The 20,970-nt window shown below is 42.7% G+C and overlaps 1 protein-coding gene and 7 non-coding genes across 8 annotated transcripts; 6 read left to right on the forward strand and 2 right to left on the reverse strand.

The window, feature by feature from the left end:
• Nucleotides 1-1,591: 1,591 nt before the first annotated feature.
• Nucleotides 1,592-1,713, forward strand: LOC122618687. The gene has a single exon (XR_006326057.1). It is a non-coding gene; the product is annotated as a U5 spliceosomal RNA (small nuclear RNA).
• Nucleotides 1,702-18,408, reverse strand: LOC122615899. Its single transcript, XM_043791074.1, has 8 exons — nt 18,199-18,408; nt 8,818-8,899; nt 5,214-5,722; nt 4,195-5,151; nt 4,018-4,129; nt 2,981-3,951; nt 2,705-2,906; nt 1,702-2,644 (listed from the first exon to the last, which is right to left on the reverse strand). Exons 1-8 carry the CDS (start codon nt 18,199-18,201, stop codon nt 2,439-2,441), a joined length of 3,042 nt encoding a protein of 1,013 aa, XP_043647009.1. The 5' UTR covers nt 18,202-18,408; the 3' UTR covers nt 1,702-2,438.
• On the forward strand, nt 6,636-6,707 carry Trnac-gca. The gene has a single exon. It is a non-coding gene; the product is annotated as a tRNA-Cys (tRNA).
• Nucleotides 6,891-6,962, forward strand: Trnac-gca. Its single transcript has one exon. It is a non-coding gene; the product is annotated as a tRNA-Cys (tRNA).
• Trnac-gca lies at nt 7,487-7,558 on the forward strand. The gene has a single exon. It is a non-coding gene; the product is annotated as a tRNA-Cys (tRNA).
• On the forward strand, nt 7,723-7,795 carry Trnak-cuu. The gene has a single exon. It is a non-coding gene; the product is annotated as a tRNA-Lys (tRNA).
• Trnak-cuu lies at nt 8,042-8,114 on the reverse strand. Its single transcript has one exon. It is a non-coding gene; the product is annotated as a tRNA-Lys (tRNA).
• On the forward strand, nt 8,673-8,744 carry Trnac-gca. The gene has a single exon. It is a non-coding gene; the product is annotated as a tRNA-Cys (tRNA).
• Nucleotides 18,409-20,970: the final 2,562 nt, after the last annotated feature.

Here is a 20,970-nt window from a genome sequence, read left to right on the forward strand (position 1 = left end):
CGAAAGGCGCAGACGAGCTAGAATGACAGCCGAGAACGTTTTTTATTTTTCAAACTGTATTTTTTATAGCAAAATATTTTAAAATGGAAAAAACACAAATTTTCTAAATACAATTTAAAATGTTTACAAAAACCAAAAACGAAATGAGATGAGAAACTATGTATTTGTAAAGAAAATGTAAATGTTGGTTCATGGAACATGCAAAGCGACGCACAGCGCGACTCTAAGAAGTAGCTCAACGAGATACTCAAATCTTAATGAAAACTGAAACTGAAAACACTAAAAAAAAAAAACTGAAAGCAAAACCGAAACCGCAACTAAAATCGAAAAGAAATTGTCTAGGCCAATAGCGTGATATGTACATACATCCATTTTGAAAGAGTCTGCGACACGCAATATCTACATTCGAACCATTTGTGTTGGTCCATATTAAGATACGCTCTCTCACATGCCGATCAACGATCCAAGTGCATATATGTGTATTGCCACGCACGCGCTGAACATCCGAGTACAATATTTTGCTAATGAAAGTCTGTCTCTAGTTGTAAAACTCCTCCCCGCTATATTCCAATCCACTCCAGAAGTCGCGTTGCGCCCGCGCGGCCGCATATCTCCCAACCGAAGATGAAAAGCCTATCAAGATCGAGTCAAAACGAGAGATCGGGGTTACTAAATGGCTTCAACTACTCCGCACCACCAACAGATACAAAATCTCATGAAAGGGAAAAGCAAGGAACTTTTAAATACATTTAAGTACAATTTGATTTCAAGACTCGTAACAACTGCATATTGATATCATTTTTTGTTGCAACGAAATAACGATGACGATGAGAGTAAGAAATCTAAAGGATCCAATTTTACAGAGTCCACTCACAATTCCTCTAAGCAAAAGTATCCAATTTTGGCAATTCTATCCTAAGTGTTATGAAAAATGAAAAAAATCTGCAAATTAGTAGATGGTTCGTTTACCAGCTTAGTGTGATTTATACTTATTTTGTACTTGTTTACAACTCGATTTCTTTCGATCTGATTAGATGGTTCATGCACTTTAGTTTTTTTTTAATTTTACAATTTTTTTCTTGATTTTGTACACTTTTGTACTTTTATCTCTCTTTCCGTTTGTCAAGATTACGGCGTATTTTATTTTTTAAATTATTGTGTATGTACATCAACGTAAGACTAATTATTTAATTGAAACGAAAAACAAAATGTATAAAACTTTTTCAGAAAACCAATAAAAAAAATAATAAAATTTTTAAATCTTGTGTTTTATTTTTACCATCAAACTGATATATGTGATCGTTGGCTGCATGAAAATAGGAATATAAGAGTTCAAGTTTGGGATGCATACAATAAAACTGAGAAAATTAGACGCATGCGCACAGCGAGAAAAGCCAATCATCGGAAAATTCATATCACTACAGGGCGGATTTCAAACAGCGCGCCCACAAATCCCTTATCAAGGGTGGTTCCGTTTCAGCCCAAAAGAGAGCAACAGTTTTTAGCGCGAGGCGACCGTGCCGGTGTGACTATAATTCCCAAAATGTTAAAGCAGTCGCTGCATGGAGTAGCTGATAAAAATTGTCGTCAGGCACTCTGGTTTCTCTTCAATTGTCGAATAAATCTTTCGCCTTTTACTAAAGATTTCCGTGGAGAGGAACACTCTAATGAGTCTAAAATAATTTTTAGTAGTGCCCTGTCGCAAGACTGGGGCCATCAAAAATAAATATTAACTAAAATCTGTTAAGTTTAGTAATGTATTTGTTTTATTACAAATATTTAGTAGAATGTAGAAAAACTACTTCATGTATGTTTTTAAAGTTTGTTTTTATTTTAACTACGTAATTACAACTCTATAATACAAAGTTATTGTTAAAGTTGAAAATGTACAATTTTCTCTGTGCCTGTTTGTATTAGATTGGGAATGACATGGGGAGTTGAGGCAAAAGCATCGGGGGAAGCTTCGTTTTGAAGGAGAAACTGTTTCGCTTGAATTTCAAATTCGTTCAAATTTCGATAGATAGTGACTTCTTAGGCCGATTTCTTGTTGGTTGGTCTCTTATGATTATCACAGTTTGCCATACGGAAGTTTCGGGCATCTTCCATATAAACCTTTTTGTTACGAGTCATACGGAAATGCGAAAGTTAGTGGTTGCGCCTCTCAGAAAGTAGTTCAGGATTTTTGGGTTCATCATTCTCATCTTTGTTGTGGGTGCGAATTGGTAACTAAGACATAAAAACTACTTACAGCACTAGCTAGACCTATATTTAGTGTAAAAAAATTCAGCCGAAATTTAGCAAGTTGTCGAGTATTTTTCGTAGTTAGTTGGGGAATGGGGACGGCGGCAGCAAAAGAGTTTCGTGGCAGTTTCGCATTACAACTAAATCTAGGGCATCGATTCCATAATATTAACAAGTCCATCCGCAGATGGATGGTCTTAGGCTGGCGCCTCCGTGGGCGTGTGGCATCCCTCGACGTTCTCGGGCCAGTCGCAGACGTTCTCCTGGGGATTGAAGACCAGGTTGGCGGGACAGGGCATGTGGTGCTTCCGCTCACCCTCGCACATGTAGTAGTGGGTGCAGTCGGCCCAATCCTTGTGGTAGCTGATGTGTCCGTCCTCTTCGGCGCAGGTCACGTCATGAGCTGATACAAATGGTGGGTATATATTTAAGGTTCTATGGCTAATCCGCGCTAACAACTTACGATCTTTGGTGGTGTAGGCTCCTCGTGGGCCATGGGATTCATAGGGACCATCGTATTCCAACTCCACATTGTAGTCCTTCAGCTCGTCGTTCAAGGCAGTCAAAAGTGGGTACTTACCACTGCCGCAGCGACCGGAGAAGTCGTCCATGTCGATGGACCACACCATGATGCCTCCGAAGCCCTGCTCCTTTAGCCATTCCGTCTGTTTATAACAAACAATTTGTGTAAGTAAAGCGTTATCCGCGACTTACTTATTGAGTAGTTTTCCCAACTCACCTTGGTCTTTAGAGAACGCTCATCATCGAAGCCCACCCACTGGTTGCCGCGGTAAGCGAAGGGCACCTGCTGCTCCGAGTCCCAAACAAGGGTGGTGTTGTCTGCCGCCAGGAAGGAGCAGACCTCGTAGTAGCTGAGGAAGCCGGCCTCGTTGGTGAACTTGCCCGCCTTGCCACCGCCGGACGAGGGGGATCCAATGTCGAATTGGGTGTCATTGACAAGCTCGAAACTGCGTCCGTAGGTGGGCATGCCGATAAGCAGCTTCTCCTTGGGAGCTCCCTGTTTCACCCACTCCCTCGCGCTGTAATCAACGGTCAGTTTCTTCTGGTACCCGGTGGCCGATTCCAAAGCAAACAGAGGCGAATTATGCCCCACTGTGCGTTCCCATTGTCCGTGGAAGTCGTAGGTCATAACGTTGATGAAGTCCAGGTATTTCGAGATCTCTGGAACATCGTAGCCAGCGGCGATGGCCTCAAAGGAGGCGGGTACAGCGGCGGTGAGCAGTAGGCGTGGCAGTCCAGAGGACTTGGCCTCACCCTCAAAAGCCACTCGCAGTTCCTTTAGCAGACTGACGTAGGCAACACGGTCTTCGGCACCACGGGGATACTCCCAATCCACATCCAAGCCATTGAACTTGTAGTCGCGCAAAAAGTCGATGGCCTCGTAAACAAACTGATTCATACGGAACACATTCGAAGTGAGCTCCTTGAAGGGAGTGGAACCAAAGGCCCAACCTCCGATGGCCAGAAGGATCTGCAGATCGGGATTATTGTCACGCAGGGCAATCACACTCTCGTAATTCTCGGGATCATCATCGGTGGCCTCGGTTAGCTTGTAGTCCTGAAGAGTGGCGAAGGCATACACGATGTGGGTGCACAGCTTGGGATCGATGTTCTCCGGCTGGAATTTACCAGCTCCAGGGCGCTTGGCCGACCAGCTGGTCAGGTAACAGAACACCTGGGCAGGACGGGCTGAAGGAAATCGGGGGAACCATTTATGGATTGAACTTTGCACAACGGCATTTATATGCTACTCACTGTTTGAGGCGACGGCATTGGCTCCAGACTTGATGCGTTGCTTCTTCTGGGCCTGTGGTTTGCGCACCTTGTTGATAATCTCATCCACAGAAATTTTAATGGGCTCCGGTTTCTGAGAAAAGCAACGTATGTGATTAAAAACAGTTCAAGCTGTCACTGGTAAACTGGTAAACAAACCTCTTCGATATCCTCGAACGTGGCAGCAACGGCGGTCCAGTTAACATCCTTGGCCTCCTTTCCACGTGAAATGCCCAGGAGTTCCTCCCGCATAGCTCCAATCAACGGATACTTGACATTGCCACCGCACACCTCTCCCTTGAAGTCGTCCATGTCAATGGTCCAGACCATGGCACCTCCAAAGCCATTTGACTTGATCCAGTGCATCTTGTTCCTAATGGCGCGCTCATCATCGAAACCAACCCACTGATCTCCATCAACCAGATAGGGAACCTTCATCTCGTCATCCCAGACATAAACAGCGCCATTCAGCAGCATTTCGCAGATCTCGTAGTAGGCCAGGAAACCACCTTCCTTGGTGTAGACACCTTCGCGTCCACCACCCGATGCGGGGGCATTGGGACCATGCTTATCGGGATTAGCCAAAGTGAAGGAGCGTCCATAGGTCGGCATTCCAATGACCAGCTTCTCCTTGGGAGCGCCCATCTTAACCCACAAACTGGCGGCATTGTCGACGGACAGTTGTTTGCGCCACTCGGAATCGGTGGAGGGGGCATAAAGTGGGGCATTGTGTCCAGTCTCGCGTTCCCACTTTCCGTGGAAATCGTAGGCCATCAGGTTGATGAAGTCCAGATAACTGGCGATGGCAGGCACATCATATCCACCACGGATATTGTCGGGACCGACGGGCACGGCGGCGGAAAGCAGGAGACGTGGCTTCTTCAGTTCCTGGGCCTCAGCTTCGAAGGCTTCGCGTAGTTCCTTCAGCAGCAAAACGAAGTTCTTCTTGTCATCGGAACCCTTGGGGTATTCCCAATCCATATCCAGACCATCGAAGCCGCGCTTGCGCAGGAAAGGAATGGCCGAGTAGACAAAGGTCTGGCGGGTGTATCGCGTGGAGGACATGTCCTTGAATTTCTGCGTGCCAAAGGACCAACCTCCAAGAGCAAGAAGGATCTATACGGTAAGGGGATTGGTTAGGTAAACTATATAATTTTTTAGATATTTCTAAAACCAACCTTTAGTTTGGGATTGGCCTTCTTAAGGCTCATCATACGTTCGTACAGTCCGGGGACATTATCCTTGGTCTCATCGTTGGACTCATAAGAACTCAGCTTGTTCTTCTTCAGCCATCCAAAAGCGAAGATAATGTGGGTGCAGAGATCGGCGGGAATGTCCTCCGGAACGAACTTGCCAATCTTGACACGGTACTGCGACCAATTGGTGTAGTAGCACACAATCTTTGGCGTGCCATCGTCCACCTTAGTCTTCTTGCCCTTCAGTGAAGATCCACTTGCCACTAGAGCAGTGGCTCCAGCTGCTACGGCTGCTCCTCCAGCGGCAGCAGCTCCCAACTTCGCCTTGGAACGAAGGCGTGTACGACGAGCACTGGTGGTGGTGGCGGAGGTGATCAGGTCAATGCGCTTCTCGGCCTCTGGAGCCTCAGTGGACTTCTTGGTTTCGATGAGGTTGCTTTTCGGGGAGCTGACCGATGTTGTGGGACGCCGCAGACGTCGACGTGTCTTGGCTGAAGTTTAATTAAATAAGAAATATTAATTATATTCCTATGATATTGTCAAGTGCTTAATTTACTTTCTGGTAACTGAACCACATCTTTGTTTCCCTAATTAAATTCCTTTATATATAATATGTAATTAGTTAACAAAATCCAACTGCAACCCATTGAAACCCATACTAGTTGTTGGTTGTATATTGTTCAACAGCCTCCCGTCTGAACATCTGTATGAGTGGTCCGCCCACACTTAGCCCACCACGTGAGTGAATTGACCTTGCCCCAATTGCACAATCCGCGGTGGAAGCGGCGGCTTCACTGTACAGGTACGGTAGCTGGCACCTGTCATCCGAGTGAGCTCCCCATCAGCCGACAATGTGGCAATGGTAATGACGGGTGGCCGCAATCTCGATCTCAATCGCGATCGTAATGGCAATTGCGATGGATTGTCAACCACTTGCGATCGACGAGTGCCGATAATTTCAAATTAATGTCTCTTCAGCTTGAATCCATCGAAAGTCGTGACGTTGGAATTTACTTAATTCTGTCTTAATAATTAAGATATCGAACGTAGATTACTCTCAAGCCTTTACAGGTAAACATACATTTATAATTATAAATGGAATGACTAAATTGAGACGCTGGCTTGTCGGACCAGGTTTCTGTTGTATTTTTCAGTTTAATTTCGCTAAATGAAGTGGTATTGCTGCAGCAGAAATAACAAAGCGAAATTATTGCTAAACCTGTTTAAATATTTCATTTAATGGCCGTATCTTTTGCATTTTTCCACTGCGCAAGCCCACAACACAACAATCATACTAAATATGGTTGAAAAGGGGAGGTTGCTGCAGTAAGAGGTACGCCTTCGCCTTCGGATATTATTAGCTGGCGAGGCATTAGTTGCCGCTTGGTCGCGCGAACTCCAACTGGGGATATAGCTCAGTGGTAGAGCATTCGACTGCAGATCGAGAGGTCCCCGGTTCAAACCCGGGTGTCCCCTTGGTAAACCTTTTTGCTCCCCAGTTGTACTAAAATGTACATATATATTTTTCTCTGATCAATCCTTATCGCTTGTTTTCCTAGAAGAGGTCTGGTTTATTATCAGGCTCTTTGTGTTCTTACTTTAAGCAGTAACAGAGATAATTAGCTCATGAGGCCTTTGTTGGAGCTCGCAGCCACACTTGGGGATATAGCTCAGTGGTAGAGCATTCGACTGCAGATCGAGAGGTCCCCGGTTCAAACCCGGGTGTCCCCTAGGTAAACTTTTTTGCCTTCTACCTAATATAAATGTCTTGTTCACTTTTACTACATTTCATATTCAGTATTTAGGTTTTCCTTTAAAAGAATTTTATTGTACTTCAAATGGTGTCCTTTTTAGGTAACAATATTCAGTCTCCGTTTCTTTTTGACTGAATACCCCAAAGCCGTATTTCTGTACTAAGATGTATTTTAGTTGGCACTTATAACATTTGCAAAACCAGTTTACCTTAACTCCGTTATAATACGAAATGAAGAGCTTAACCAAATCACCATGCCGTTTGTGAATAGTTTCAAATTACCATAAAATGGCGTTTTAATGTTGTGCACAACGACAACAAGAAACTATTTTTACTTTCAAGCGTTGTATAATTGATCGTAGTTGTATGTATATCTGACCCCCTTAATACGAATGCCCAGTGGAGGGTTAAATTCTTGAATGCTGCTATCGAACATGTTCGATTGCAACCGCAACAGCGACTTTTACGTTAAAATGTTATTTTAGTCTGTGGCTGCCATCGTGGGGATATAGCTCAGTGGTAGAGCATTCGACTGCAGATCGAGAGGTCCCCGGTTCAAACCCGGGTGTCCCCTTGTTTTTTGCAAATTTTCTTATTTCTCACGCACTCTAAGTAGTCCTTTGTATGCAATTTTTAAAATGATCTTTTGTACAAAAATATAACAATTTGATGTTATGAACATTTGTTTGGTACTTGTTCTCGAATGGTTTTCTTGAGTTTAGACTCTGTTCTTACACAGCCCGGCTAGCTCAGTCGGTAGAGCATGAGACTCTTAATCTCAGGGTCGTGGGTTCGAGCCCCACGTTGGGCGAAACTTTTTTGTATACTTTACTTTAGGTACGGTTTAAGTGATTAAACTACACGATTCTAATTTTTCTGCATTTTTTATTGCCTGTCACCGAAAAAAAAGTGACATATTTTCTTAAAATTTTAGATAAACAGAACCATGTGAAGTATAAAAAGTATAAAGGATTTAAAATATTTCAATTTATGCAGAGCAACAATGCCGATATACTTCTTTTATAAGTACCTATTTTATTAAAGCAAAAAAGCAATTCGCCCAACGTGGGGCTCGAACCCACGACCCTGAGATTAAGAGTCTCATGCTCTACCGACTGAGCTAGCCGGGCTGTGTGATTGAGGGCAACCAAATTAGTGGCACAAATTTTTCGAACTTTTTTTTAAACTTTTATGCCCAATCGTTTGGTAATTCGACGCTCCTTAATAGCACAAAAAAAGACGTTTTTTTTATTAATGATGAATTTATCTCCTAACAGTGCAACATTTTACAAATTAATCTTTTGAACATAAAAGTAGAAAATTAATTGCAAGATATTGGCTACCTCTTTTTCGAAACAATTTCATTTACAGATACTTTTTTAATTACCTGCCTTAATTAAGACTTATCGTCGACTTCATGGGTTTGTCTACCACACCCTTCTGCCTTTCTCCTAATTAACTTTTTGGGTTAAACAACAACCATTTGTGTGTTGCTATGCGATAGTGATGCAGATAAACGCAATCACAGCAAAGCAGAAACAACAATAGAAATGAAAGAACAATTGACTATTAATTTCCGGCAAGACCAGCATGGAGAAACTAAATATAGTATCTAGTTACGCCCACACATAAAGATCTGGGGGCTGTAGTTTTGAGTTGTTCGGTAAATTCTCGTTCTTTATATAAGAGGGGATATAGCTCAGTGGTAGAGCATTCGACTGCAGATCGAGAGGTCCCCGGTTCAAACCCGGGTGTCCCCTTGTTTTTTGCCTTCTTTCTCTTTTTGCCCAATTACTTGTTCATGTTCAATTTCTTTTAACATTTTTTACTTACTCTGTGCACTGTCTGCGGAGGGCGAGAGCAAGGCAATCAGCAGGCATATCACAAATGCGATTCGCAGCAACCGCGGTGGAAACTGTGGAGGAGAAACAAAAAAAAAGGGGCAATTAATCACGGGTTTATGCTTTGATGTACGATTAATAATCTGTGATTTATGTGGGGGCACGTCGACTTTCAACAAATTACGTGGCACTTGTTGCCTCCCCAAATGGGCCAGAGGGAAGGTCGTCAGGTGACAGACAGAGGTCAGTCGGATGGCCCTTTGGCGCCCACCAGTCATAAGCGGACGAACACGTCTTGACATTGACCCAGTTTTATCACCAGACCGACCTGCTCGACCGACGAAAAACAAACAATGCTCCCAGAGTTTCAGCCCGATTGCCCGGCCAACTAATTAACAATTAACCCGATGCTCATAATTATTCAAAGCGACTGCCTAGTGTTCAGATGAGACAGTTTGTCTCATAAAACTGTTAAAACTTGTCAGACATCTTCAGCTGCACTTCGCACACTTATTAGCCGTTTTGAAGAGTCTCTCGACTTTGAAAGTAAGTCCGACCTCCAACCGAAGCCATTCCCCATTCACAAAGGTTCACTGAAGTGCTGGGAAAAAGGTGGATTGCGGCGAGGCACTTCATTTTCTGGGACACCTGATTACTTTATTTATTGGAATTTAGCTGAGAGGTGTTTTTTTGACAGCTCTGATAATGCGGAGACAAAATATTTGGAGTTGTGAATGGAAGGAAGGAGAGGGGCATTCATATTGATATAAAACATGCAATTAATATAAATATTGAAAGAAAGAACATAACTATTAATTTAATGTTAATTGACTTAACTGTGGCCCTTTATGTAGGTTATGATTATCTTTTTGCTAATATATTGAACGCTGTCCGTTTAGCTATAGGTAACCACACTTAACGCTTTTCCATTTACCGGGTTATTTTGGCCATTACCCAGTGCCTGTTTAGGTATTCAGGGGGTAACTCCATTAAGAACACCTTACACAACGCCGGGTTATGCAAATCGCCCGTGGGCCACAAACAGTTAGCCGTAATGGAGGTGGTTAAGTTGAGAAATGGAGAAGTGGAGAAATGGCCCGAATTGGCACAACCGTGATTCGATTGCTAACGGTTGCGGCTTACAGTTAGAAAGCGGTGGATGTTCTGGCGAGAAATGCTCAAGGTCGTGTTGCTAACTCGCCGAGAAGGTTGTCTCACTAATGAACAAACCCCCGCCATTAGTCCGCCCATTAATCTGCTCGGATCTCTCGATCGAGATGGGACGCAGTTGAGCCTGAGCCGTAAAAGTGAAACTGGTTTCGGCTTATTTTCGGCTATTTATTTAAATTTTTTTAGCAGTCCGCAAACGGTGCATAAATTATTTAGTCTTGAAGCAAAATAACGCGAAAGGTTCCTTATCGCGTGTGGCCAGTTAGTCAGTTAGTCAGTTGTTGGGCCGAACTGGTCTGGACCAACTGGTTTGCTCTCGCTTTGGATCTTTGCTTCTTTGGCTGTGGAACTCTGAAACTGGGCGCGGAAATAAACGGAATGACCGTAAAGAGAAACCTGGCCTCTCAAATGCCTTTCATTTTCCTTGTGCGAAAGCGAAAATCACCAGAACCGAAAGTCTCCCCAAACCGTTTGAATTCAACAAATCATCTTTCAATTGCATTCTTGCGCAAAATGTGTTGTATGTTTTGGCTGGCATAACCATTTCGGGCGATTGTCCAAGTCGAATTGCAAACTTTTCTACAAATGTCCATTGTGTTGGCTCGGTTGTGTGGCTGTGTGTCGGTATCATTAGCTGGTGTCCATGTTGACTAACGGCTCGCTGGAGCACAGCCAAGTCGCTGGAACTCGGCACTGGTCAAAACTGGGTGTTTTAGCCTCATAATGAGCAGCCTTAATTTCCCGATCAAATTTGCTTTGAATAACACAGAAACTTTGAAAGATTTGCTTGGTTGGCTTGGAAAATTAGTTAGTTTCGAGAATTTTCTGGGAGATTCAACACTCGTACCATATTTTGTTGTCTTTAAAAAACATTTTTATCATTAATATCACTTTGCCATTAATATATGCTCCAAAATTCATAGACTTAAGCCACAACATTTGAATGAAAATATAATTTCTGTGTAACTGGGACTTGCATTTCTTTCTCGGCTTAAAAGAGCCGCCAAGTCTTCAGTTTCAGTTTGGGACCCACGTTTGTGCGTTTGAGTTTAGCTGAAAGCCGCGCCAAGCTCTATGTCTGCGGTTACGACAGCACCAAATAAAAGTCAATAAATAATAGAAAGAAAGAGGGGTGGACCGGTGGATGAGGGGGTGGCTATAGGTAAAGACAAGCCAACTGCATTCCACCAGCATGATTGGATTTGTTCAATTGTCTTGCGCAAAAAAAGAAACAGCATTTCCAAATGGGAAATCAGAGAAAATCGCATTTAACTATTCAACTTCGAATGCGAGACTTTGAACACCCCGAGGTGTTAGGCTGTATTCGAATTTAATGTTTTTAATCAACCAAAGAAATGTGCGCCAAACAACTAATTTTTATGGAAAATCGTTATAATCATTCGTTTTGTAAAAGTTTGATTATAGTTAGCATATTAATAATTTTTGATTATAAGTACATGTTAAAAAATTGAACTGAGCAGACCTCACATTCAATTATTTCCAGGGTATTTAAAATATGATCTGTGTAGTGATTGTGGATTTCACTTGCACGAAAGCAAGAAAGCGCTGAAATAGCAATTCATTTGCGTACATTTTGTGGTTTTTGTTGCCGTTTGCCGAATGCCGAATGTCGAATGCCCATGTCCGCTCAATAACTTCAACGGGCGAGACAAATTGCGCAAATACTGCATTAATCATGCGCCACGGAGGCTGCAACATCTGCCGTTCGCGTTTGCGTTCGCGTTCGTCGCTTAAGTCTTTCGTTTGGGCCGATCGAAATGGAAATGAAAATGGAAATGGCAATGCAGTTGGCGCTCGTTTGAAGTGCGATTTATTTAAATGCGGTCTCGGCTTTCGACCATTTACCACTTTAGCGGCTGTCGAATCGATGTTGTCCGGCCGTTTGTTTGCGGCTCTGTCGCGCCTGCTGTATTTAATTAAATGTTGAACGCCTTTTTGCTTGACCGAAATTAAGCTCAAGGTGAGGCGCAACGCAGCGCAGTGCGACGCAGCCAAAGCAGCGAAAATAACATCGAAAAATAAACACAAGAAAAATATAAAAGTGTAGTGAAAATTTAAGAAAACCAGCGACACGCGTCTCTTTCGACAGTGTGGGTATATGTACATTAATTGGGGGCTCTAAGCCACAAGTCATAACTGCTTGGGCAATATTTTGGCTTTGATTTTGCGGCTAACTATTTTGTTTTCTGGGCCCGGTCTCAGACCAGTTGCATACGTCACACAATTAAGCCATGTCGTGAGCACCTGTCCTGACCAGACGACCTTGCGCAATCTGACCAAAAAGCTGCGCAAACGAGTCCAGAGAGGAAAACGGCTGCTTTGACAACGATTGCGGATTAAGAGAGCCTGAGTCAGCGCACTTTAGTACTTAAGCCGAAACTGGTTCACGGATCGATTAGAATAATGGCTGAGCTTTAGCAATTTGTTGGGCAGGGCGAGAATATGCGACTCCAATTACCAATAAGACGTGAGGGAAGGGCGGGCAGCCACTTCTGGGTGCGGTGCTTGGCCAATCTTCTGGTCTGCCGGTTCTCCTGGCCGGGCAATTACTTCCTGTTGCAGCATAACCCTGAACCGGCCATTGACGTCTCGGAAAACGAGTTGAGGCAGCAGACTCCAACGGGTTTATGATAAGTGTGCTAAAATCTACAGACTGTTCTAGGGTTTCTTACACCGCGAAAATGAGCGAGGATATACAAGGAAATTGAATGAATTCCATATCATTTAAATTTCTCAAAATACTTGTATACTTATAAAATGAATCTGCCGTTCAGTTGACGTTTATTTAGAGATTTAAATTAAACATTATTGTTGACGACCAAATAAAATACCAAATTTATTAATATTACGTTTTAAGTTTATGGCGAAATTTGAACACAAAGTATAATTTAATTTATAAGGTGTTTTATATTAGATATCCTTTTTGGGTATGAAAAATTCCTATGAATGTGTTACCCACGTCATCTTCAGATCAATCTACTCTCTTAAACGTTTCATCTTTTAATGGATTGAGCAACATGGCTGGGATTTCTTGACGCACCCACTGAATTATGGAACTGCATTTTGGTTTGACTTTTTAATGTCCCAAACGTGAGGCAAATAAAATGCCAGCCAGCTGTTGATGCCGTTGCTGCTGAGTCACTATCAGTAACACAAAAATGAAGAAAACAAAAACATAGAAAACATAAAAAACAAAAAAAAAACACACAGAAGTGGCAACAGAGCGAACGAGAACATATAACCATTATTCTTGCGGCTGCAATGCCAGATTTCAACAGTTGAGTGCGCACCACTTCCGTTCCAGTGCCGCCAGATCAAGCATTTCCTACACGCTGCGATCTTGTTCATAATGTCAATAAAATTTATGTCCGTTTGTTTGTTGGTTGTTTGTTTGTCTTGCTTTTTGGCTGGCCTCGTAAAGAATTCGCCATTTGTCAGTGTCGCATTAGAGGCAACTTCTTTGGCTTTTTGTCAGCCTTCTGGCTGCGGTTTTTCACTGCTTACTCTGGCGAAACCGTAGCTAACGGCCTGGAAAATGCTCGACTTGGTGTCTCTCGAATGGTGGGTAAAAATCATATTTTCACTTGCACTTTCTGGGGGAGTGTTTTCAGTTTTTTCAGTTTTTTCAGTTTCAGCCAACCCAGCGGCAATAAGGAACTGACTGTGCGGACATTATGTCATCATACGCCATCAGCAAGTGCAACATGAGGAGAAGCGCCAGCAGCCGCCTCCTTACGTAAGTCCACATGCGCTTTTATTAATAAACAAAGCGTCCCAAAGACAGAGACAACCAGAAAACATCATAGGGAAACGAGCAGCGGTGAAATTTGTATTATTAGCAACCTAATACGAGGTTTGCATCTCCAGCGGCCAAAAGCAGGTGGCATTGTGCTCAACTTTAACCTTTTCGCTTAAGCAGCCAAGATGCGACTGCAAACCCGTTTGGCTTATACGTTTTATAAACAAATGTATTCAAATTAAAAGCTGTCCGATTGCCTCGAGGATGGGCCAGTTTGAAGGCCCGATCACTGCTTATGGCCTAGACTATAAAACGGTTTTGCTTTTAATTTAAGCCACTTTATTGCCTCGTCTGGCCGGATGACGGATGAATTTATTGCCAAATGGCACAGCGACGTCTTCGCTGAATGATAATAATAATTGCCGCGGCCAGCGGAAGGGCCACAAATTACAATTTTCGCCTAATTAGTTTCAATTATGAGTGGCCAGTGGAGAGTTGTGCAACCGATCGGCGCGGATCAGTCTATCGCCACCGATAGTGATTTGACATTTCGGTTATGTCGCTGTCCGATTTCGCCGTGGATATACGGCTGATAAATTTAGATACTCCGCCTTTATATAATGACGATGGTGGCGAACCAGTTTGCTTTGGCTTTTATTTCGGTTTGTCACCTCGCCGTCTGACAAATGATTGATACACACGCGTGTACCTCAGATCCCTAAGCATATGGATGTGGATTTGGCCCAAGCATAATTAACATTTGTTTGTCTGCCACTTCGGCTCCCTGTTTGGCATTGGGTGCGGGGTAATTAAGATGGATCTCGTAGCGCGCGGTTGGACAAACAAAGCGCGCTGGCTTTATGTCGCACTTCCTGCTAGACCCTAAAACTGAAACTTGCACTGTTCACTTGCCGAGTTCGTTGCCTCAGTCTTTTGATTTGCCACCGTGCACGGTGAAAAAATGCGAATCATTAACGACGCATTATTAATAGGTACACGGCTTTTAAGTCATTTTGCAAGACCATAACAATTGAACTTGCTTGGGTACCAAGTTTGATGCCTCAGTCTTTTGATTTTGCTTCGCCACTGCTCACCGGATAAAACCGCTATTAATTTGGCCATTTAACATTTTCTTTTGTTCTGGAATCCGGATAGTAATCACAGCACTTGTTATATCGTCAATATAATTTTGTATTTAAAGTAATTTTTGTTGGTAGGTATAGTATGCCAAATATTTGCTCTGAAGCTGAACTTATATTTTCTTCAGTGCAATGACTTGTTGAACTACTCTCACTCCTATCGCCGTCAGCTGGCTGACTGTTTGTCCATCTGTCTCACTGACTGACTGTCTCAACGAGGAGTTCAATAACCATTTGATGCGTTTCGATTTCAGCCAAACTGTGCACACAAATCAGCATAAAAGTGAGCGAGGCAGCAAACTCGATTTGCATCGCATAGGCTTTCATTTGTTTTTATTTTTATATGTATAGTGAATAGAGTGAATAGAGTTTACCACTCAGCCCACACTCCCCCGTTGCAAAACCCAAGCCCAGTTGCAGCTGGCTGTCAGGGCTGGGCAAAAAGTGATTGCCAAGAAGCCGACAGCCAAGAATCGAGAACGTCGTGTTGCCAGGCACTTTTGGCCACGCTTCAAGCCGAGATGTTATTGGCCAAAGTCGGAATGCCTGGCCTGGCCTGGCCTGCAATTATGAGCCAGCTACTTGAGGCTGTTTGAGCCATGAGTCGTGGCTGAGTTGTGAGTGCCTGGCATTTTCTGGCACATTATATTCACATTTCATAGAAATATCACAGATTGCTTCATAGAAACTCACGTTGCATTGTCTAGTCTAACAATAAAACATTTAAATGTCTTTTATTTATGCAAAGTCAAGCTTAAACTGCTCTTAAAGTGATTTAATCGCTTCAAAAGTCACAGCTTCAGGGACAAGTAAAAAAAATGTCAGAACGTTGAAGCAAAATATGATTTGGAATCATTCATTTATAATTAATTTTAATTTGTTCCCAATTCTTGTGCATTTATTGCTTAATGAGCTTACACTTACACCGAATCTTCTGGTATTTTACGGAAAATGTTTGCTTGTTGTTACCCAATTTCCCTACTTGTATCTTCTTCTATTTGTTGCAACCTAATTGGGGGATCGGTTACAAAATCTGGCAAGGCAGGACCCTCGTAATCGTTGGCTGGCACTCGCATTACGTATACGCCCAGTCGGACCGCATTAGCAACTTCCGTCACAATAATAAAAAATAATACGACAAGAGCGTAGAGAAAAATGCGTTGCTTGTTTTCTGTAAGGGAGAAAGTCTGTCGCTGTGCAATTATATTGTCTGTCCCCCCACCCTCCTTTTCCACTAAATCGTATTTTTTCGTTTCGTATTTACTTTTCTTTGGGGTTTTTCGAATGTAAACACGGCTGAAGCTCGCTGTCTTGCCATTTCAATGGTTTGTTTTGCAAACAAAATTCTCTGCAAGTGTTTTCATTCAATTGTCAGCGCCGGCAGTGGCATTTCAAACGAAAGTGAGAGTTTCAGATACACTCGTAGATACATGAACAGCTACAGATACAGATACAGGTACAGATACGACGGCAGTTTGCAGATACATTTCCAACTTACTGCACATGTCAGTCACGGCTGTCAATAGCGCGTGTCAAGTTGGGGGGCGTGGCAATGAGAAAAGGGGCGGCATTAAAAAGAGTGATTAACTTATGCCAAAATGCCGCGAAAGTGCACAAAGGCAATGAAAACTTTGGCCCGGCTGGCAATTAACATTTCTGAGTTTTCTTTCTTCAAAGCGATTAAGTTGTGACCTGCTCCACATTACATAAATATTTTGGTAATTATAAGAAGGGGAAAACTTGACGTTAATTAGGAAAATATCTCAAATTAAGCAGCTAAAACTAAGAAGCTAGTTCGAGACCGTTTGATAGGTTTCCATTAAGAAACTTTTATTAGCACATGAAATGTATATTTTCAGTGCCATAACTAATGCAAAAACCTATCACGGAGACAATGAAAACTTGGGCAATTAGCATTTCTTATTGTTGTTCGTTTCGTTTTCATTTTCGAAATGCTTAAATTTCGACCTGCTCCACATTATACGCTCGTTCACAGAAATATAACGGAGTTCGTATGTCCGATCGGTTGCATTGTGCGGCTAGCGAAAGACCATAAAATCAAATGTTTAATTTATAAAGCCAGCAGAGTTCGCATTTGATTTGGACTCACCGATTGCCTGCTTATTTATTTTTTTGCTTTTCCACTGTTTTTGAGACTCCGCTTCAAACCTAATTTTTGCAGTTTTTCTTTTTCGAGACCAGTTTTTTTTATGTTTCTTTGCTTTGCCAACTATTTGCCAATCGACAGCGGCGAGTTATAGGTATTTTTTCATTTTCTTTTTGCTTTTTTCCTTTGCAAATATTAATTGTTGTAAAACAAAACTAGTTATTGTTTTTGCTATTGTTGTGCGCCTGTGCAACTTTTACTTGCTGCCCAAGCTGCTGATTTTGCTGGCAAATTGAGGCGTGCCGCCTGCTGCGGCCATAATGGAAATCTTTCGGCTAGCTGGCTTTTCGTTTTTCGCTGTTTTCGCCTCAAACGCCTCAAACGGCCGAGGAAGTAAAAGCCGTTGCCAATTGGCCAATTGAAGACGGCGACTACGGACATTTTCCCCTTTTCCCGAATGGGCTTTCAGCTATGAAAGCGAAACTGAAACCCCCAGCCAACTTCTAGCCCCCCACTTTACACTCTTTTTTTTTGTTTAGCCCCCCCAGCGCTCATTTTATTCATTGTCTTTGACAAGTTCGCCTTCAACTTCGGTCGGTCAGTAGCGGTACAGAACCCGTTGTCGTTGTTGCTGTAGCCCCCTCACTCGCGTGGTTGCTTTTTCTCACACTCAGCCATTCTGCGATAAAGTCTTACACAGGAAAAGAATTTTGAACGAATTGAATTATTTCCTAGCTTTGTGGCGAACGTGTTGGATAGTTAAATAAAGCAATCTTAAGCATTAGCATAACAAGAATAACACAAAGTGTATATAAATCAATCGATTGCAAGACAGATCTTAGATTTTAAAAAGTGTTTTCCACTTCAAGAAGTTGAATGGGTTTCAACAAATCATCTATCATACTTCTGTGATTTTTCTTCTACCTATCATGGCTTTATGTTTTTTATGCTCAATTGTCTCGCTTTAAATGCAATTTTTTCGCTGTGCATTCTTAGTTTACGTTCTCCAACTGCCATGGAGTTTCTGCTGCTTAACATACGTTTTTCCGTTGCGTCAACGGACTTTCAATATTCTTTGGCATGCTTTTTGTTCTGCCAAGTCGAGGGGGTTGTGTTGTGTTGGGTTTTGGTTTTGGTTTGGGTTGTGGATATGATAATTTCCATAGCTCCATGCCTCTGACACACATTTGCACTCACCATTTTTAAGGCTCGACTCCGCGCCGCGTATCCACAAGCTACAAAATCGATTCTCCTTGAGCGGCCAGTCGCTATTAGATTGGATTGATCTGGACTCGATTCGATGCGATGTGATTGGGTTCGATTGGATTGCTTTTTAGGTATGTTGGGGCTGTCGAGACACTGCAAACTGTCGTGGCTAACCGCACATATTTTGCCACTAGTCACTAGTCACTTTCAAAAATCCTGGCCCCCAAAAAGGCGAAGTGGACCGCTTGTCGCTTCGAACTCGCACGTTGGACTGAAAAACTGAAACTGATTCGAGCGCTGCCGCCGCCAACTGCCAAGACAAGGCGACGACAACAACGGCCACGGCAGCGACGTCGGCGTCCACACTGCCAGAAAAGATTGGTGTTTTCCAAATCGAAATAGTGCCAAGGCTTGTGTTGAAAAGTAGCAACTTCCAAGCTGTTGTTTTGTTTGTCAGTTGAACAGTAGAATACTTTTACATGCAGCAGTACTTTTAAATTTAGTCTTTAGTTCTTCTGTAATGCAATATTTATCCAAATGTAAGCGGTATTTGTCTCAGTGCATTGAATGGAGCAGCGGAGAGTATAGCTGAGCTTAGTTTGGCCCCCGGATTGAGCAGGGTTTCGGTTTTTGTTGCTTTGGTGTTTGGTGTTTTGTGTTTTGTGTTTGACAACGGCTGAGCTTCAGTTTCAGGTCCGCCACGTACGACGCCATATACGAGCAGTCCAACAACAAAGCAATGGAGCAGCAGCAGCGGCAGCAGCAGCAGCAGCAGCGGCAGCGGCAACAGCATAAAAACAGTTTTCGGTTTGCAGCCCGCGCTGTGAGCTGCATGGAAAATTAAATTTGCTGCGTTGCCTTTGGTCGGCTGGTTCGTTCAGCACTGTTAGTGGGCAACAGAGGGTTAACAGCGGATTTGGTGGACTAGACCAGCGATTGCCTTTCAATTTGCGTTCAACCCAACCGCAATCAACCGGTTTGATTTGGGCGACTTGTAACGTCACTGAATCAATCACAGATTTGGGCAATTTCAGTTTCTTTACTAATTTATTTTAAAGCTGCCTCATTTATTGTAGCATTTTATTATAAAGTATTATAAAGACATCACTGGATTTGTTTGCGTCATTTCAATAAATCTTTTAAATGGCCATATACATTTAGAAAGTACAATTTGTAAGATAATTAAAGGTAATATAAAACATCTTGAAATGCATGTTCTATGATTTAGAGTTCTGCTCACAGAGAACTATAATGTGGCATTAATAACTGGCTACAATTTGTCTTACCCATTGAGTAATATCTCTTAAACATAAACTAATTTAAAGAGGATTAAGGTCGCATAAACGCGATTTGAAATAGTTTAAAAATTAATACTCGCAGCATTGAAAAACCGTTTATTTGGTAACTAAGCCGAGTAAAACTAGTTGACTCCCCCACCCAACCATAAAGGGGGCGGTTGGTAGCCACCATTTGTTATCCGATTGGGATTTTGTAAACAAACATGTTTGATTAGCATAAAGACAAACGGCCAAGAGCCGTCAGCCAAATGTCTCCGACCTGATCCTCATCCCCATCCCCATCTCCATTTCCATCTCCATCTGCGACTGCGTTAAATGCAAATTCGAAATATGATTTACAAAATACGCAGCGCATAACACTTGGCTGACGTTTCACACGATAGAAAGCAGGAGGCAGTCGAGGTTAATTAGCATATGGGTTTCTGTGAAGGGGTTTCATAAGCGGAACCCGTCCAATTTCAACTCCAATCCCTGACCTGGCCACACCCCCTTCCACCAATCAACCAGCAAGCGTCGACAAATTGCTCTCCAATGAAAGCGAAAGTTCAGATTGGCGTCGGTTTTTTTCCAAAGTTCTGGTCTTACAGTTCCTGGTGATCTTTCGATCAGCTGAGGAGTCTTCTCACGCTTTGCATGCCATAAATTTCACCGCCTTTCACTGTAAATCATTTGGCCGACTCCGTTGCGTGCATTTTTATGCCCATTCCGTTCCATTGCGTGCCATTTGCCATTTGATGTTTGCTGCAGCTATGGCTTTTTTGCAATTCTGTGTGCCAGTTTTCCCCAAGAAAACTCTTCCATACGATGCTCTGTTTCGCAAGGGGGCCAGGTTTCACATCGGATGCACAAAAGTACATAAAACCGAAAGCCAAATAGGCAAAAAAGCAAAAAAGCGAGAGCCAGGAAGAAGGAATCTATTCGAATGGCAAATACCTATTACACTTATTGTCTATGCGGTTCAGGTGGGACCTTATCGACGAGTGCATTGGCATGGCTTTCGAATTCGTTATACCGATTGAATATCAAATCGAACGACTTAACCTTCACTCCAGCAAGTTCGTGCCTTAAGTCTTTTGTTTTCGGAAACACAACCACAAACACACAGTCGTACAAACTGAAAGTGAAATTTCGTTGTAGGTAATTTCGTTGGCTGCCTTTATGATTTTGGTAATTGTTGAAAAAGAAAGGCACTCACAATCGCATCACATCGCTGATAAGAAACGTGATTTAATTTTTAGCTACAAATTATGAAAAACATATGCCGTCCACCAGCGGCTTTTCACTTTTCAATGGCCTTGCCTGGGGGGCCTCGTCTCGTTTAATTTTATTTTTATTTTTTTCTTTCTCACTCTTAGTTACCATCAGATCGACTGCAATCGCAGCATCGGGGTGCCCTGGTCATCTCATTCGGCTGCGGAAGAACAAAAACTCGTCTGGGAGTCGTCCGCTCATTTTGCGTTGTAAT

This window comes from Drosophila teissieri, chromosome 3L, assembly GCF_016746235.2.
Source record: "Drosophila teissieri strain GT53w chromosome 3L, Prin_Dtei_1.1, whole genome shotgun sequence".
NCBI classification, from domain to species: Eukaryota; Metazoa; Arthropoda; class Insecta; order Diptera; family Drosophilidae; genus Drosophila; species Drosophila teissieri.

Excerpts from the sequence above, each read along its gene's own strand:
- LOC122615899 (XM_043791074.1), bottom strand. Across the intron at positions 5,152-5,213 it reads AGGCCAATCCCAAACTAAAG|ATCCTTCTTGCTCTTGGAGG; the intron begins GTTGGTTTTAGA and ends CTTACCGTATAG. Across the intron at positions 2,645-2,704 it reads AGCCTACACCACCAAAGATC|CTCATGACGTGACCTGCGCC; the intron begins GTAAGTTGTTAG and ends CATTTGTATCAG.